This window comes from Protopterus annectens, chromosome 3.part0 (genome assembly GCF_019279795.1).
Source record: "Protopterus annectens isolate FY-2018-M chromosome 3.part0, PAN1.0, whole genome shotgun sequence".
NCBI lineage: Eukaryota > Metazoa > Chordata > Ceratodontiformes > Protopteridae > Protopterus > Protopterus annectens.
The window spans coordinates 823,433,857-823,454,831 of NC_056731.1; the positions used below are offsets into that span (position 1 = coordinate 823,433,857).

Consider the following 20,975-nt stretch of genomic DNA (forward strand, 5'->3'; position numbering starts at 1 on the left):
CTATGATACAGATTCCTCCATAGTACTTGACCTCTCAAAAGCCTATGATACAGATTCCTCCATAGTACTTGACCAGTCAAAAGCCTATGATACAGATTCCTCCATAGTACTTGACCTCTCAAAAGCCTATGATACAGATTCCTCCATAGTACTTGACCAGTCAAAAGCCTATGATACAGATTCCTCCATAGTACTTGACTTGTCAAAAGCCTATGATACAGATTCCTCCATAGTACTTGACCTCTCAAAAGCCTATGATACAAATTCCTCCATAGTACTTGACCTCTCAAAAACTTATGATACAGATTCCTCCATAGTACTTGACCCCTCAAAAGCCTATGATACAGATTCCTCCATAGTACTTGACTTGTCAAAAGCCTATGATACAGATTCCTCCATAGTACTTGACCTCTCAAAAGCCTATGATACAGATTCCTCCATAGTACTTGACCAGTCAAAAGCCTATGATACAGATTCCTCCATAGTACTTGACTTGTCAAAAGCCTATGATACAGATTCCTCCATAGTACTTGACCTCTCAAAAGCCTATGATACAGATTCCTCCATAGTACTTGACCTCTCAAAAGCCTATGATACAGATTCCTCCATAGTACTTGACTTGTCAAAAGCCTATGATACAGATTCCTCCATAGTACTTGACCTCTCAAAAGCCTATGATACAGATTCCTCCATAGTACTTGACTTGTCAAAAGCCTATGATACAGATTCCTCCATAGTACTTGACTTGTCAAAAGCCTATGATACAGATTCCTCCATAGTACTTGACTTGTCAAAAGCCTATGATACAGATTCCTCCATAGTACTTGACCTCTCAAAAGCCTATGATACAGATTCCTCCATAGTACTTGACCAGTCAAAAGCCTATGATACAGATTCCTCCATAGTACTTGACTTGTCAAAAGCCTATGATACAGATTCCTCCATAGTACTTGACTTGTCAAAAGCCTATGATACAGATTCCTCCATAGTACTTGACCTCTCAAAGCCTATGATACAGATTCCTCCATAGTACTTGACTTGTCAAAGCCTATGATACAGATTCCTCCATAGTACTTGACTTGTCAAAAGCCTATGATACAGATTCCTCCATAGTACTTGACCTCTCAAAAGCCTATGATACAGATTCCTCCATAGTACTTGACTTGTCAAAAGCCTATGATACAGATTCCTCCATAGTACTTGACCTCTCAAAGCCTATGATACAGATTCCTCCATAGTACTTGACCTCTCAAAAGCCTATGATACAGATTCCTCCATAGTACTTGACCTCTCAAAAGCCTATGATACAGATTCCTCCATAGTACTTGACCTGTCAAAAGCCTATGATACAGATTCCTCCATAGTACTTGACCTCTCAAAAGCCTATGATACAGATTCCTCCATAGTACTTGACCTCTCAAAAGCCTATGATACAGATTCCTCCATAGTACTTGACCTCTCAAAAGCCTATGATACAGATTCCTCCATAGTACTTGACCTCTCAAAAGCCTATGATACAGATTCCTCCATAGTACTTGACCTGTCAAAAGCCTATGATACAGATTCCTCCATAGTACTTGACCTCTCAAAAGCCTGACACAGATTTTCACCTTAAACTCCTGTATAAATGGTCTCAACTTGGACTATTCCCTTCTTCATTACTGTGGTTCTTTAGCAATTTAACTGAGAACCCTGGGGTCTGGAAAATGGCAGAATGCTCTCTCTCCTGATCAAGCTTCCACTGGTGAACCCCAAGGCTCTATTCTGGGTCCCCTTCTCTTTAATATCTTTATCAATAACCTCTATACCTCCTTTGGTCCAGCTTCTCTTATACGATATGCTGATGATTCCATGCTTATATGTGCAACTAATAACCTGCATCAACTTCTCCATATCAAGCAAGACAATTTTTTCTCAGTTGAAAAATGACTCCATAATGCCCAGCTGCTACTCAACCCTAAAAAAACATGAAGTTACTATTTTTCCTCAAATCACACATGCCTGATAAAGTGAATTTCAAAATGTTCTCATTAAATAAAATGGGAACTGAAGTAGTCTCCCATACAAAGCTTCTTGGAGTGATTATAGATGATAACCTTAAATTTGACCTGCATGTTCAAAATAACTTAAAAAGACTCATTAAAAATTAGGAATGCTGTACAGGCATGAAAGCTTCTTAGCAATACCACCAAATCCACTACCTACCACCACTCTTAAACAGTGCACCGATCCTAACCAACCTTCAGGCTACAGTTAAAAATAAACTAGAGGCATGCTGTAATAAGGTTGCAAAATGTGCCACCAACAAACAATGCTACAGCCACCACTGTGCTGCACTTAAGGCTTTGAATTGGATCAAACATCCTCACCACTTAGATTATATACAACATATTGCCACACAAAACATTATTCACAAAGTTGATGACTGCCCTGCATTTACTTGTATTCTCCTTTCCTGCCACCCTAACAGACATCTTTGATCTAATGAACATCTTCACAGCATATATAAACCCCACAAATACTATATCCAAACTCTCTACTTGTACTCTATTGCTATGAAATGGAATTCTATTCCTCTACAAATTAGATATACGTCTAACATCTCCTACTTCAAACTACTACTAAAAGACTCCCTAAATAAAACTTGGCTGTGCTCCTGCACTACCCCAGGCTGAACTAGTCCCTCCCTCCTTCCACCACCACAGTACTTTGTTTGGAAAGAAGACATTAGTAAAATCTATTTCTCACATAAAGGACACATATACTTTTGCCTAGTCTACATTATCTAGTCATCTCAGTTCCAGAGAGTGTACGCCATTTGTTTAATGTCATCTCTATGGACTGCAACCTTTGAATACTTTAACTACTGAGAATATTTTTTCCAGTTTGTTATATCTGCTCAAACATCTGCACTATGTATGTATCAGTTCTTAATGCATGAACTGACATTGAATTTTTACTTAATATGTTGTTCTTCTGTATTAGATTTTATTTATTTAATTTATCTGATATTTGGTAATCAGGAACGTCTGACTGGGTAGAGATTACCCATTTTCAGCGGAGGCCTTGGGAGAAAAGCACCAGAAAAACACAATAAAGTATTACACATTCTTATAACCACAAAAGTCCACAAAACATGATAAAAGTAGTAATACATACAATGCTGATGCCTCATATATACAAGAGTAACATTTCATACATTTAGTAGGATAAAAATACAGTGCAAGTATAAATGTTAAACTTTTTATCACATTACAAATTAGACAGAGGTTCTGATTGTGATTTGAATGTGAAAGACAAATGGTACATCTAGATTTATATATGTCAGGGTAGGCTTAGGTTGGATGACATACCTTGTTGCAGAGTTGTATAGCTGAAGGAATAGATAGGACTTAGGAAGCAAGAGGCTGGACAGAAGTGGGTCAAGAGAGAACTAGTGACAGAAAGCAGCGATGAAGAAAAATACTAGGTTACCATAGGAAATGTGTACATCCAGGAGTTGGAGAGAGACTCTTTTGGGAGAGACTTGAAGGTAATATAGTGAGGTGTTAATCTTATGGATATTGAAACTGTGACTATATTATGTCAATGTGGAACTTTTCACCCCGGGCCTCTGCTGACAATGGGATATTACCCCAGTCAGATGTTCCTGCTAAACAAATGTCAAATAAATAAATTAATTAGAACAGGACTGAAATACATTTAGTTTCACTGAAAAGTGGGCTGATAAGACTGCTCTAGATGTAAGTTCCTGAATACCTGTCCTTTATGTAGGAAAGGGAAACAACTATCTGTACCAAAGCTCAAAAAAAAGTATCCTACTTCCATTTATATGAAAAATATCTGAAAATCAAGACAGATGTATGCACTAGATGAACGCTGGAAGTCATTTTGCAATGATACTGCCATTTACTCACATGACAGTATAAGCAGTATTTTTAGTAAAAAAAAAATCCATTTTGAAATATTTGAAAAAGGCAAAATAATTATAATCTCAGACCAGAAAGATTTGTATCTGGGCTAATAGCACTAAAACAGACAAACAAAAGATGAAAGCTTGAAATATATTATGCACTGCACATATACAGTGTAATATTTCTCTCTGTCTTACTAGTTTCATAACTTTGTTAACCCTTTTGTGTTACGTATCTCTTCTTGCTCTTAAAAAGCATTACCCATAAACAATTTTAGGATTCTCTTTCCATTTTTCTTCTCAGACTTCTAACTCTCTAATAATGTTAGACCACAGCAACTCTGAGCAAACATTTCTTTCATGCGGAGTCTGCCTGTGACAGAAATGTAGTTTACTACAAATGAAGTAAACCACTTTACAGGAAACTCCTCTGTAATCAGGTACAAACCTCATGATTTGAGTCATTTATTTCAGCAAATAAATTTGGTAGGCCATGTATGCATTTAAAAATTTTATTAATAATTTAAAAACATATCACTATCATCCAAAGACCCAAAGTGCAGCACTGAAACATTTTTTTCATGAATACAGTAATAAATGGAGTCTGTATTAAAACTTCATACTGCCCTAGCCCATATACCAGCATTTAAAATTATATAAATCAACAAAAATGTAAATTCATTGCCTGCATTAATAAAAAAATAAGGTTAAATGTAATTTTATAGTCACTATATATCAAAATAATCATTATTTGCAACTACTGTACAGAAATAGTTTCACCCGTCTACAGCATATCATTAAATGTTTGGCATCAGGAAAAGATACAAGAAGCTTGACAATTTAGGCATTGGGATTGTTTCTCATCAGCTCGATATCAGCAGTCACCATCTCTCTTACTAGTTCCTAGAACAAGAAATCGGAAATAGAATAAGTTGATAAATTCCATACTCAACCTTTATTCAAGAATTTGCACTGCTGTGAGAGCTGTAACATGTTTTGCTTGCAGTTTTGTAACACAATTAATACACGTAATATATCCTATGAGTCCTTTAGCATGCCTCCTCTTCTCAGAGGAATGCTGCTCAGTCATACATACTGTAAAACCAATCTTAGTTGCTATCTGCATTTCTACTTATATTTATAGAAATGTAAAAGGAGAGATCACAATACAGAAAGTCCAACTAAATCTTCCATGTAAATGATTACGAACTTCAGTTAAATTAATACTGCAGTTTATTACAAATGTAGAAGGAAATATTAAAACAAAGAAAACACCATATAATTTTCTTTTTTCTCTCCATCTTCTTTGTGTTGTCAGCTTCCACATTGTTGTAAGTGCTTTATTTCCCTTCTCCAGATTTCTATGCTTGGTGCCACTGTCCATGCTAGCTTATTATTATGGTTTGCCTGATGGCAGCACATGCGAGTATTTAAATGGGTAGGCTTCACAGAAAGACTGGGCTATCAGAACATCATATAAGGGAATGGCAGCATGACCCTAAACCACAAAACTTTCTTTCCATCTGCAACACCTAAATCCCAGGTAGCAGTGGTGCCCTCAGGCCTCCACAAAGGATCCCCACAGCATCACTGATGTTTTATCACTCCATCTCTTCCTTTCCTCACAGGACAGTTGTCAATAGATAGATGTTCCATCATTCTCTAACCTGTCTGCTCTGAAAACTCAAGTCTGTTCCAGAATCATAATTGCCCTACCCCTGTCTGCTCTGAAAACTCAAGTCTGTTCCAGAATCATAATTGCCCTACCCCTGTCTGCTCTGAAAACTCAAGTCTGTTCCAGAATCATAATTGCCCTACCTCTGTCTGCTCTGAAAACTCAAGTCTGTTCCAGAATCATAATTGCCCTACCTCTGTCTGCTCTGAAAACTCAAGTCTGTTCCAGAATCATAATTGCCCTACACTGCCTGTTCTGAGAACTCATCTGTTCCAGAATCATGGTGGCCAAGCATGCAAGCAGAAATCTAAAATGCTGTGCAAGTATATCAATCTTGCTATCTTTTTCTTTGCTTTAAAGATCTAAACCAACACTTGCAGTCCTGTGAAAATCATACCTAGGTAACGTCTTCCCCTTCAAATTTACAGAGTGGCTGTGCTGAATTTTCAGTAGCCTGCTATTGCCCTCTTTAGGCATGAACCACAGACGAAATGTAATCAATACATTATGCTGTCTTGCTAAAAAAAAGTAAAATGTATTTTTTCCCTAAAATTCCAAACATTAAATCGTAATTTAGTACCAGTCTAAAACTCTCTGAGACACACCACAAACTTCTCAACAGGCAATGTATCTTGTTTATTAAGTCACTACTCTAAACTATTCCCATGTAAAACATTTACCTTTGTGACCCAGGTAGTGTCTGAAAAGTGTCAGCAATGGACCAGTTCGGTTACCCAGTTAATATCTGTGCAGCTTCATATATGCTAAACTCCTGGTCTGCTATCACTGTATTTGTAGTAGTATTACTGGAATCAAACACCACAGTGCAAGATGATCCCTCTCTGGGATTAATACGGTTCAGAGCCTCTATCTTTCTCTTTCACATATATACAGAATTAGAAGTAACAAATTATATTATTTGCCAACATCACTGGAGCTATCAACACAAGTTGTTTACTGTAAGAGCAGTAAGTGCAGCAGTACCTCTATACAGCTACAGGATCTAACTTGGTGATATGTATGTGACATGACTGTGCCAGAATTATGGGTCCCATTTCCTTGATAAAACAGCACAGAAGCAATTTAAAAATAGCAAAGTTTTATAGGCTCACATGTATTTGTGAAGTTTATGGCTGTGGAGACTATCAGGAAGCTCAACCATATCAGCCAGTACGGGTACAAGAATAACAACGTCCCCCACTTATTACAGAAGAGCAGTTACTGCAGTTGTAAGATTCAGACAAGTAATAGAAATGCTACCCTTTAAGAAAACAGTCTATGTTATTTTCAATCAAAATATTTGCTTCTTAAAAGGAAAATTTAAATAATGTATCAGTTATTGCTCACAGAGGACCCAGGAAGTTAGGCTAGGGGAGACTACCGGCACAAAGAAGCTGGCCACTAAGACAGTCCCTCAGGACTCTGTACTGGGTGCACTCCTTTTTGGCATCTTCTTCTGTGAAGTTAAGGCCAATCTCAAAGGTATCTGGCTGACTAAATTACAGATGATTGCAAACTAGGAGCAGTAAAAGAATCCTCCCCCAAAAATCATTCACATCCTACAGGAAAGACTAATACAGACAAATTACTGGTGCCACAGCTGCAGCTTAAAACTCAATGCCAAGAAATGCATAATAGTACCCTTTGGGAAGTTGACCACCCTAGGAAATTACCTCATCAATAACACACACCAGAAAAACCAGTAGTCAGTGATTTGAGTATGAATGTAGATAGTAATCAGGCTTTTGACCAGCATGTGTCTATGCTGCTCAACCTATAAGCAAAAGTACGATATGGTTAAGGTGTTTACCTGGTAAACACAAGGTGCAGAGTTTGATTCTCATGTGGGATAATTGGCTAGGCTTAAAATTGCCCACAAGGGTCAATCAGCCTATTACTAACCTATAACAAATGATCTATAATAATAATCTAGGCCCAACAAATTCATTGTTCCTCTGTATTTGTCCCTCATTGGGCCCATCATTGAATACAACACCCCCTTTACTATGTACCTGACCAGGCACATGCAACAACTGGAATGTCCACAGAGGTTCCTCAAAGAGAATAAAGGTCATAAACAGCATGACCAATGCAGATCATCTCAAAGCTCTCTCTCTCTCTATACTCCGTTTCCTATTGACTGTTGAGAGGTAATTTGTGCCTGGCATACAAGGCATCCTTTGATCCCACTCTGAATGACCTTTGCATATATGCTAAATGAATAGCATCAGAATTACTGGATCTACGGATTTAAACTTTGCTTGTGACATAAACAGGACACATTGGAGGGAAAGATGTATGTCTCACAGAATTCCCTTTCTCTGGAAAAGGCTTCCCATCCATGTGATGCAGAGCTCTTCCCTAACCCTATTCAAGAAAAACCTGGCCAGTGGATGGGAAACCGGAAATGCACCCCTGGTCTAGCATGTATGTCTGTAATGGAGATATACAGCCTGTAAATCTCACCCACGCTTACATATATACCCCTTAACCTCCACGGCAAACAAACTTGCAAGATACAATTGGTTTGCTTGACTAGGCTTAAAAAGGTCTCACTGGTCTTTAGCCTAGTATATACATGCAAACAAAAATATTTCAACATTTAAGTGTAACTCAAGTAAACAACATGACAAGAAGATAGTTTACGTGACATTCATTTAAACCAGTACAGTATTATGTTAATGTTATTTCCACTGATACAAAATCAGCTTCAAATGGCACTACACAAATGTCTAGGTGCTGATGGTGAGACCACCATATTGTCCACATCACATATAGGGGCCCTGAAGAAACAGGCAGCTCCACAGACTTTGTTGGTTTTCAATTTCTTAGAAAAAAAAGTCTGTGTTTTTTACAAGAAGGGAAATATTTGCCTTAATTCATAAAGACAGAAAGAAAGAGCTATTTAATGTTAAAATGAAAATACAGGATTGCTGGAACCCTTTTGGCAAAAGATTCCACATTCTTCCTTTAATGAACAGCATCATGCGCAAGTCACTCCTATTGATAAACAATCCAAAGCTGCATATTACTGGATTCTGCAATAGAGAACTAGTGGATACAAGTTGTATTTAATTTCACTTATGGTAGCTTTTGCCATTTACCCAGTAACTTGCTTTTCCCCTTGGGATAGACCAGAGAATATTTTTTTTTATGCTGGACAGCAGCATAGTTGGTTTAAATGTAGCTCTGTTAGCGATCCGCATTGCACCTAATTAGCCCTCAGTTGTCGCCTCACAGCAAGAGGTTCTCCTGTTCAATTCTCGGCTGGAGCGCCTTCTGTATGGAGTCTGCATGTCCTCCCTGCGGTTGAGTGGCATTCGAAAGACATGCGTAGGGCGTGCCTTCATTGAAGGTTGGGCGTCAAGCTGGCACCTCAGCACCGTAAAAATCTACTGCCAATCATTAGCAGACCAGAGTTCAGTTGTGGCGAACCCTAACTGGGAAAAGCCGAAAGAAGAACATTGGTACTGTACACATATCTCTCAACCTCTTAGTGCAAGAAAACTGGACAAAGTGTGAGGGGCATATTTTAAATACTGCTCTTATAAACTTAGAAAGTTGCTAGAATAACAGAGTTTGTTTTAACATGCATTTTTAAAGAATTTGAAGTCTGAAACTCAAATGTACGTCATTTAGTGACTTCAACCCTCAGATCATCCCTGTGATTTACCAGAAAACCACAAATTGTATGAGGAACAGACCAAAAATATGAGCCAAAAATCTGGACATTCTGTGAAAATCCAGACAGTTGAGAGGTATGACTATACATGTCTGCAACAGTATTTGTAACTCTGACTCTTACTGGAGACATATCAGATTTGTGAGACTACAGACATACCTAAAGGAATAATTTACATGACAAATCCCCACAGAAGAGGTACCATCCCATGAGGAGCTAACAGGCTGTTTGCACAGCTGAGGAAACTGTTTCTACTTGTGCGGAGCAGAGTCCCAGTTTTTCTTCCAAGCAATCATTAAGGCCACTTTGGCTCTTCACAGTATGGTTATAATAGTGGATCACTCTCGCTCTCTCAGCATCTCACTCATACAAAGACTACAAGTCATTTGCACTAGCACCCTGTAAATTTACATCCCAAAAACATGCACCCTATAAATCTACAGCCCAGAAACCTCTGTTTAAAAAGAAAATCTAACAATTTCCCACACAAATAAGCAATTTCATGAGCTAAGATATCTCTTTGACAAAAATATATTCTGCTCTTCTAGCAGATGTGAAAAACAAATGTATTGCAGATAGATATCCTCGCCACACATTTCACATTCTACCAAACTGCAGGCCACATTCCTCTATTTTCACTTTTTTTAAAAACAGATTACAAGCAGAAAATTACTTACACTGATTATTTGTCGTTTCAGCTCACTGTTTCCTTTTGCAGACACCAGACTAAAATAATTGATAAGACTGTAGTATACAGTATATCAGACATTGTTCTTGGACTCCAAAGTGTACGTGTAGTAAAGGTTGTCTTACCACACTTACAAGTATCCGGCAGCACACAGTCTTATCAGTGCTCAGAGAGTATAGCAATTAGTAGGCAGTTTTTAAATGACAATATCCCTGGCTGTGTTCTACATGAACTACAGAGTGAACTGGCACCTCACCTGTGTGCCCTGTTCAATCACAGCCTCACCTCAGGCTTTGTCCCTAACGAATGGTGCACTGCTACAGTCATCCCTCTCTACAAAGGAGGAGCAACTAAAGATCCTGGGAGCTATCACCCCATTAGCCTGATGAGTCTGATATCCAAAGTTATGGAATGCATCATCATGGACCTAATAAACAAGGATATAGGGAATCTCCAAACTCTGGACCCCACACAGTTTGGTTTTGTGAAGGATAGATCATGGCTGCTCAACCTGGTCGACTTCTTTGAATCAGTCACCAGAGCTGTGGATGAAGGCAAGGTGGTTCATACAGCCTACCTTGATCTGGCCAAGGCCTTTGATACCATTTCCCACTCAGGAATTATAGAAAAACTCACTAAGCTAGGCATCAACCTCTATATCATTAGGTGGGTTGCAAACTGGCTCACAGACAGAACCCACAATGTGAAAGTAGCTGACTCCAAGTCAGACTGCCGACCTGTCACGAGTGGAGTCCCACAGGGTCCGGTCCTGGATCATTTCCTGTTTGGTATCTACTTCTCTGAAGTCCAGGCCAACATGAAGGGACTCTGGCTGACAAAGTTCGCAGACGATTGCAAGTTGGGAGCTATTATTAGTTCCCCAAGTGATGCTGACATCCTACAGAAAGACTTCACTGAGACCAAAGACTGATGTCAGAACCATGGCCTTAAGCTCAATGCCAAAAAATGTGTCATCATCCCCTTTGGGAAAAACCTGGTTCCCATGGATTACCACATCAATGGTAGTCCACTGAACACAGAAGGAGTTATAAGAGATCTGGGCATACAGGTTAACAGCAGCCTCTCTTTTGACCACCACATTGCCACTGTGGTCAGAAAGTCCTTCTATGTGGCATATCTCATTACTAAGGGTTTTGCATCCAGGAAGAAAAAGGTCATTGTCTCCCTCTACTCTTCCCTCATTAGGTCAATCATCGAGTACAATGCCCTCTTTGGCATGTACAGCACTAGACACCTGCAACAACTGGAGAGGCTGCAAAAGTACCTCACCAAGAGGATCCTAGGCCTTAAACACTTGTCCTATATGGACAGACTGAAAAAACTCCAGCTATTATCTGTCTCATATTACCTACTTAGAGGCGATCTCTGCTTGACTTACACATCCATGTCTGATCCAGCTCCGTTAGAAATGCTACATCTAAAGAAATCCCACACCCCTGCACCACATGCTCCAGAGACCTCAACCTCAATACCACAATCAACAGAACAAGCTGGAGGGACAGGTTCATAACTCAGAGACAGCCCATGCTATGGAATGGACTTCCCTTACATGTCAAACAGAGCACCTCACTGGCCCTTTTCAAGGGAAATCCCCGGGGATCACTCCAGTGGCTCTACTTGACAGAGGCACTGGGAATTAAGGTTGGGTGATATGATGCCAGGGTAATCCTATGGGCTAGGGTTGTAAAGGCTCCATGGTCATTAGCCTAGTATACACCTATGAACCTAAACATTACTTTACTAAAGCATTCTGAATAAGGCATATTCAATCAAAACCAGACTTCCACTCTAGTGCAGTGAACCACTTTGAGTGGCTGTCTTTAATTTGGCCATAATTGTGTTTGCAAATGTTCACTAACAGCTAGAGCAAAGGTGTAGCCAGAAATTTCTATTTTCTACTCCGACCTAATGTTGTTGAGCCCACCAGCCATCTATCATTTAAAAATAAAGTTCAAAATACTGCCACTATACACTTAGGAAAAGGAAACTATTTTCAGCTGTTCCCAGTTATTGAATGGTTATTTTTAGAGCTGCACCTTTACCACATAAGCATGTCTTGTATTGCTACATACTGTAAACATCAGTTTAGACAATGGTAAACATTCTGTGTTTCAACAGATGCTCAGAAAAAAAATGTACTAGCTACACACAGGTGCCAGAGTCTCATGGTGGGAAAGAGAGGCAACATCATTTAGTGACTGTAAATACATTTATCATTATTACAGGAGTATTTACATCAATCTAAGCATTTTATTTTTGTTTGTTAAATGGGTAGTTGGACTGATACTACTGGACATGTCCCCCCAACTGCCGCTGACTTTCGACTCTGTCTTAATTATTCCATCCTCCTCAGTTCATTCTGCACTGGAGGCAGTAACACAGTATTACCCCTCACTAGTAGGGTCCTCTCCATGGGAAAAGCCCATAGGTTCAGTGGAGGTGCAGATCACCACCACATCAGGAGAGGAAAAGGAGATCTGTAGCCATCATAGTTTTGTCTGGTACAAGAATTCATTTTTGTATACCATAGTCAGTTAAGTTGCTTGCTGGACGTGCTTGCAAGGGAGAAGTGTATGGGGCAGTGCACAATGGCCCTTGCCTACACAGCAGCCTCACCTCTAGCCTACCTGCTGTGCAGAAAATCATCTTACATAGCTCTAGTCTTCAGTCAGAACTCTTAAATTAAATGTAACCCAAGAACACTCAATCCCCACCCCTCCCCCTCCCAAGGAAAGGTAAGCAGATATAGCCTCATCAGTGCTTCATCTCCCACCTGGTTCCTCCAGATCCAGGTTGCTAACTGAATCCAAATCATCTGGGTCGTAGTCATGGCTTCATCCCTCCATGTCATGCAGCAGACCTACTGGACCATTTTCAGCCATAACCTGGTAAGAAGGTAACACACAAATTCATGCAGTACAGAGACATCAGTATGTGACATTGCAAAGAATATGGCACACTTAAATGTTGGCATAAAACATATATCCATTCACTTGAACTGCAAATGGCACATCTAGGATTAAGAATGTATGACACAGATACTGTTTTGTGATTTTTTTACAGTGATACATAAGATACGCAGTTAACATAGGTAGAGTAGAATAAAAGTACAATGTGCCCAAGCGAACTACACAGACTCATTTTGGGTATTGATCTTTGGCTGGCAATCTGGATGTTGACTTTGCTATCGACAGCACAAGAACACAGCACATAAACACATTAACAATTCAATCAGTTCCTGTTGTTATCTCACACAATTTTGGAATAATATTTCATCAATTCATGTTCATAGTAATTCCTACTTTTGGATGGAATATCAAGCTATGAATCCAAAGGTGTGGTGGAAGCCCCAGCCAACATCCCTTGGATGACTGCTGTAGCAAACCCTCCTTTTGTCTTGGTAATACAAACTAACTTGGGATGGTTAGTGAGAACATGTAGGATAGACTAAACTGCTATTCACAATTGCCTGATGCTGACAGCCCTCATAAGTTAGTCAGAAAGGCAGCAGTACCTCTTATGGAATGACCTCTGATAGGGTCATTGTATGCATGTATATATGTAAGCTTTGTTGAATATGTTAGTCCCACTGTGCTTGCAGCATATATATATATATATATATATATATATATATATATATATATATATATATATATATATATATATATATATATATATATATATATATATATATATATATATATATATATAAAACAGGAAATGTGAGGAAGTAGTAAGTAATAAAAAAAAAGGCAGCGAGGATAGTGTTGCTTGTCTTTTGTATGAATCCTGATGTGTTTGTATATTTTATATACTTTATTACATACAAACACATCAGGATTCACAACAGCAACATGAAATATAACCAAACTAACTAACTGACTTTACTACACATACATACATGCTTACACCTCTGCAGCTCACTACAAAATGGCAGTCTTGCTTGCATGTGCTCAGTATTTATATACACATGCTAGCTCATTGGAAAGCTTCTTAAAGGTACATACACACTCTGATCTGCATCCTCCCTCTTTACTGAGATGTCTTGCAATGCTAATGACATTTGAATAGGCATGCAAATTATACACACAATAATGAATAAACAACATTCATGTCCAAGTTGCCATGTATCTAGAACAAGGTCTAGAAATGCAACCTGATCTAGTACTGTAGCAGTTAGGACTGATTTTAGCAACAGGGACAGTCATTGGTGAACAACCTGCTTTACGATTCTCGAGGATATTCTCAGGAACAGGGATATTTGCTGGAATGTCCTCTGGAACTGGAACACTGGTCACTCTGAGAACTAGAGTCTTTATCACAGGCAAGATGACACCAGTACTAAATGTTTCCGATTCCATATAAATTCTACTTCTTGCAATTCCATGATATACAATCTCTGCTCTGGACATAAACTTTTCACGACTTCAATCTGATCAAAACTTTTTGCTGTCTGCATCCTCACTATCTCCCCTTCTGTAAAGGATTGAGCAGTTTGTTGATCTTATCATAAAAGGACTTCCGGGACAAACGCTTTTTCATGAGTTGAGCTTTCACTGTTTTGTTGTTCTTAGTACATGGAACCAACAAATTGCTACTGATTAGTAGTATGGTTCTGGTTTGTCTCAACATAAGTCTCTGGGCAGGTGACCCAAGATGATTATCGCGAGGAACGTTTCTGAGATTCAGGTGGTTCAGAAAAACATCGGTATTGTCTTGTTTTGACTTCTCTAACAACTGTTTTGCACTCTGAACTGCATGTTCTGCCAAACTATTTGACTGTGGGTACTCAGGACTACTCGTAAAATGAATAAAGTCCCATCTTTAGCAAATCTCTTGAACTGCTGGCTTGTAAACTATGCACCATTCATAGGTTCATAGGCGTTTCCTAGGCTAACAACCACAGGGGCTTTTTTAAGCCTAGCCATGCATCCCAAATCTCTGACAAGTTCTGCTATCCTTGATAAGTGTAAGCATGGTCCTGGGAGATGAACCATTTACAGGTTACCTGTGTCCATTAGAGACATAGGTGCCAAACCAGGGATGAATTTCCGGTTTCCCATCCAATTGTCCAAGTTGCACTTGAATTGGGTTAAGTAGGAACTCTGCTTCACATGGATGGGGAGCCTGTTCCGGGGCAGTCTCTGGGAAACATACCTATCTCTCCAGCAAGTTCTATTTATATCACAGGCAAGGTTTAAGTCTTTAGAATGGGCAATTCTGGTGTTGTTTGTTTTGTGGATATGCAGGAGGTCCATCAGAGTAGGGTATGACAATGCCCTGTATGTCAGGCATAGATCTCCCCTCAAAAGCCTGTAGGAGACAGAATACAGGGATAGGGCCTTGAGGTGGTCTGCATAGGACATATTACTTACACACTGTATTCTTTCAGTGATGAACCTCTGTGGTCATTCCAGTTGTTGGATATGCCTGGTTAGGTACATATCAAAGGGGGCATTGTACTCAATGATAGGTCTGATGAATGACGAATAGAGTGGAACAATCACTTCCTTGGACTTAGATGCCATACCTTTGTTTATAAGTTGCGCAACACAGAACGATTTCCTCACCACTGTAGACATGTGATGATCAAAGGCTAGATTACTATGTGAGTCCCTAAGTCCCTGACTACTGGGTCAGCTCTAAGGGGTGTGTTGTCAATATGATAGTTACCAGGGATGGATGACTTCCCAAAAGATACTATTATGCATTTCTTGGCATTTAGTTTTAGTCCATAGCTCTGACACCAGTTGTTTGTGTCAACCCCTCCTGTAGAACATTTATGTCAGTGTGAGATTCAATGACAGCTCCTAATTTGCAATCATCTGCAAATTTAGTTAGCCAGGGACCGCTGACATTAGCCTTGACTTCTAAGAAGTAAATGCCAAAAAGGAGTGGTCCAAGGACTGATCTCTGAAGGACTCTACTTGTGACTGGCCTCTTTGTAGAGGTGGACTCCCCAATTCTACCTTCCTGGGTCCTGTCTGTGAGCCAGTTGGCTATCCACCAGGTGACATATGGGTTTGTACCTAACCTACTGAGTTTGTCAACAATGCCCAAGTGGGGTATTGTGTCAAATGCCTTGGCCAGGTCAAGGTAGGCTGTGTTAACCATTTTGCCCTCATTCACTGCAGGCATGATCTGCCCTTGACAAATCTAAACTGGGTTGGGTCCAGTGTCTGGAGGTTTACTATATCTGTACTGATCATCTCCATGATAATTCTTTCCAAAACATTACATACAAGACTAGTGAGACTTATGGGTCTGTAGTTTCCAGGGTCTGTAGATGGCCCACCATCGTCAGAAATAACTTTGTGCAGATTACCCTGGACAGAAAAATGTCTCTTCAACTTAGTAATGACAGTACTGGATGTGAGATTAGGAAGTGACTCAATCTCACTCAATCTCAATCTCTGGTCAATCTCGAAACAATCTGAATAAGAGTCTACTAATACCAAGTAATGTCGACCATTCCATTCAAAAATGTCTGTAGCTACTGTCGACAAAAATAGTTCAGGAATCTGGTTTAGCTGAAGTGGTTCTTTCTGTTGATGTGGCTTAGTACTATTACAAACGGAACAAGATGAAAGTACTCTCTCAATATCTCTAGCATAGAAACCCAAAATACAAGTCCTCTCACCCTTCTTTTGGTAGAATCAGTTCCTGGGTGGCCACAGTGCAAGATGTTACTATACTCTTGTTGCAAGGATTTTGGATCAATCACTTTTGGACCTTTCATGATGGCACCATTGTCAGACAAAACCTCATCTCTGTAGGGAAAATATTGTTGCACTGCTAGTGGTAAACAAGACTGCTTTGACGGCCATCCTCAACTGATAAAGTGGCTGCACTTCTGGACAATTGGATCTGAAGCTGTATGAGTTCTAAGCTCATCAAGACATGTGGAAAAAAAAAATCTCACTTCCATGACTTCAAAATTAAGTTGCTCATTTTCATGCTGTTCAGTAGTTTTTCTGGGCGATCTGGATAAAGTACCAGCAAGATAAAGAAGTTTGTCTTTTGTGTAAACAAGATTAAAATGATACTTTTGCAATTTAAACATCATGCATTGCAATCTCGCAGGAGCTGTGTGCATAGGCTTCCTCAAAAGAATGACTATACGTTGACTGTCAGTCTCAATTTGAATAGTTCGGCCATAAATATAATCATGGAACTTCGAACATGCAAACACACTTGCCTTTATCTGAGCATACCACATCTCGGTTTGGGTTAGGGTTCTCAATGCACAGGCTACTGGTCTACACTCTTGAAGAATGACTGCACCAAGACCAAACTTAGAAGCATCACAAGAAAGAGTTACTGGTTTGTGAACATCATAGTATCTCAAAGTAGGTGAACTGGAAATTTGCTGTTTCAGGACATCAAATGCTCTTTGGTGTTGTTCTGACCAGGACCAGGTTATATCTTTGCGTGTCAGTTCTCTTAGTGCTGAAAGTTGGCTCAAATCTGGAATGAACTTGCCTAGATAGTTAACCATGCCAAGAAAACATTGTAGGGCTTGGACATTGTCTGGTGCTAGCATCTCAAGAATTGCTGTTTGCTTGGAAGGATCTGACTGTAAGCCTGAACTAGTAAATAAATGACCAACATAAGTAACTCTTGTAGCCTGAATTTGCATTTATGAGGATTCAGCGTAAGATTCACAAGCAACTTCTAGAACTTTCCTGATGTTTCAGCCTGTTTGACTTCATCCTTGCCTTCTACCAGAATATCACCTACTATAATAGTACATGGGCAGCCAGAAAAAAATTTGTTCCATTGCAAGCTGAAAGACTTCACTGGCAGAATTTATCACAGATGGCATTCTCAAAAATCTACCTGCCAAAAGGTGTGCGGAAAGTGGTTAGCAATGAAGACTTCTGATTAAGCAAAATTTACCAAAATGAACTTTTTTACATCTAAGGCAGAAAAAACAGCACATTTGGCATAAGAGCAGCAACGCATTGGATGCTGAGGTCATTTTAGTGCTTTATTCAAGTCTTGTGGATCAATACATATTCTAATATCATCAAGCTTTTCTTATGAGCTACTACCATGGAGTATATCCACTCAGTTGGTTCTTTTACTGGACAAATCACTCCTTGTTGTACCATTCTGTCTAGCTTAGCTTTGACTCTAGTCTGCACAGCTACTGGAACTTTCCTTGTAGGTCTGACGACTGGGCCGACTTCAGGGTCTAACTTCATGGAGTACACAACTGGGAGTTTGCCTAGTTTGTCTTCGAAAAGATCAGCATAGGTAGAAAAAAATAGCCTGGGTGAAAATAAAACAGTTGTCTTTCAAGCTTACATGGTGGACTTCCTTATTGGAAGAAAGCAGTCCCATTTTCAAACTGTCTCTGAGACCTAATAATGACTGTACGTGCCTTTTGATTATGTAAAATTGCAAGTCATGGCTGTTCGCAGCACAGTAATATGAAAGCATTACTGAGATTTCGGTTTGAATTTCTTTACCAACAAGCTTCTCACCAGCTCTTACGCTAGCAAATGTTTCTTCTGACATAACATTGCACTTTGAACCAGTATCAACTTTGAGCTCTATGGGCCTCCCATTAATCTGAACAGTACATACTTTGCCCACAGATCTACTGCATTGATTGTTTCACCAAGCACAGACAGACCATTAACATAAAAAGTAGGGTCACAGCTTTCTACCTGAGCAACTTGTCTGTTGGAATGTTCTCTTTTAATAAAAGATTGGACCTCTTTTAATTTACAAAACCTTTGAAAATGGTTCCACTGTTGACATTTGTGGCATTGCTGACCAAAAGCTAAGCACTTTTCTCTTTTAGACTCATGATGTCCACCACGATTACAACAGCTGATTATGAGGCTAGGTGAAGGCACATGCTTTGAGTTTGCTGACTCACCCTTGTGCTCCACTGAGCATGTCCACTTTACAGAACACACCATGGAGTTTGCTAGAAAGGTTCAGGGTTTCACTGAAGTTGTCCCTCCCTTGGGCCTGTATCATGTAACCACATGCTGCATACTATTCAACATTAGCTTTTGAAGGTGCCAGAAACATGCATTTCTCATTTGTAAGCATGCTTTTGTGCTTTTCTGTGAGCTTGTATATTTGACAAATCTCTATGGCCTTATTCAAAGTTAAATCACTGTCTCGAAGCAAAATCTTTCTCAGTGCATCATCTTTAATACCACACTCAAGCCTGTCTTTTATCAACTCATCCCTTAAATCACCAAATCTGCACGTTTTACCCTTATTTCTCAAGTCTGTCACATACGCTGCAAAAGTTTCACCAGACATTTGATCTCTTGTGTAAAATAAGTGCCTTTCCATTGTAACATTCATCTGGGGACTACACGTCTCTAAATTTACATTTTAAGCCCTCTGGGTCTTCCCTTGTTTCAGCCAGTACCATTATATGGCGGTTTTCTCCACCCCTGCGTACACAGCAGGTGCATACACCAATTAAAGTTTTCTTTCAATGGCTTCTGAACCAGCTAAATTAAGCAGAATAAATGCCTTTGTATGTGTGTCTTTTTCAGAAAATGCAGCCTGTATAAAAATATTGTACTCTTGCTCCAACACTCTCCAATTTTCTGCAATATTATCAAGTACAAATACAGCAGGTCTGTGAAACCCTTCTTCCATGCCAACAAATTATGCTTAAACACAATGCAAAATATGGCCCTTGTAATTATGTACGCACATGGACACACACCAGGTACTTGTAACAACATTCACATGCACAATAAACTCTTCGAAAGACTGTTGTTTGTGAAATATTCTTTGAAATGGCTGTATTTTGCGAAATAACTGCACTGTAATATTGCATAAACTTGCAAACATTTTGTACACTTTTGATATTTTGAATAGCTTTAGTTAATGCAAAAAAGTAGCAGATAGATAAAAATATGGTTGGTTTACTTGTTTTATACATTTTATGTGATTCGAATGTTATTTCAAACATTTTTGTACCTATTTCAAATATTTTTATCAATATGCCTCAGTTTCGGACATTTCATTTTAACTACAAATTCGTTTTAAGCATTCTGAGTGCTTCATTTTATATTTATTGAGTAAAAAACATTTAAGCGAGTTTTAGTACTTGGAATTCATTTCTGATCTGTTTTGCGAGTCATTTGAGCAATGATGATCCACTCCTGTATATTCCTTCAACTTTAATTGTGTGCCTCATGGTCTTGACTCTGTATCCCATTTTAAAACCATGTCGCTCGTTTTGTGTAGCTAGTTAAGACAAAGAGGCTTGGGTGTTTGTTTATATACTTTATTACATACAGACACATCAGGATTCATATCAGCAACATAAAATATAAATAAACTGACTGACTGACTACTACACATATATAGATGCTTACACCTCTGCAGCTCACTACAAAATGGCAGTCTTGCTTGCATGTGCTCAGTATTTATATACACGTGCTAGCTCACTGGAAAGCTTCTTAAAGGGACATACACACACTGATCTACAGATAGGATTAAGCAGGTTATGAAACACGAAAAGAAACAAACATTTTTTGTGATCTCAAGCCAAAGCTTTTTTTTTTTTTTTTTTTTTTTTGCAGCTACTGCATTACTTCCTGACTTATATATAATAACTGTGATGTCAGACAACAGTGGGGAAAAGTACAATCTGAAAGATTAGCAAAAGTATTTTTGGCTATTTCCCTTCTACCAAATGGCATTCTATGTGAATGTGCTCAGTAGATTAACAGGTTCCCTGTATCTGCATCACAGTAGGGACTGCCTATGCTCTCATCATGTCTGTGCATGTGCACTCCTTCATATGCGGGGCAAAAGACACAGTCATGACTTGGGCAGCCACAGTGTGTATCCCTCCCTACACTGATTCCTGCTTTCCATACTCTGGAAATGGTAGGCACAGGCCAGCTGGAATGGAGCCACCTCTCCCCCAGGATAGTGACTGCCCATTCTCCCTTTCAGAACCAACAGCTGCCTGGGCCACTAATTGAACAATGGTTGTCTGGAC

General features: G+C 39.3%; 1 protein-coding gene across 1 annotated transcript in view; it reads right to left on the reverse strand.

Annotated features, from left to right (window-relative positions):
* Positions 1 to 4,411: 4,411 nt before the first annotated feature.
* Positions 4,412 to 20,975, reverse strand: part of GMDS (GDP-mannose 4,6-dehydratase) — a 2,292,844-nt gene continuing 2,276,280 nt past the window's right edge. Inside the window, exon 11 of the mRNA XM_044065162.1 lies at positions 4,412 to 4,816. Coding sequence (XP_043921097.1) covers positions 4,754 to 4,816 — 63 coding nt within the window. The 3' untranslated portion in view covers positions 4,412 to 4,753. The remainder of the gene's footprint in view (positions 4,817 to 20,975) is intronic.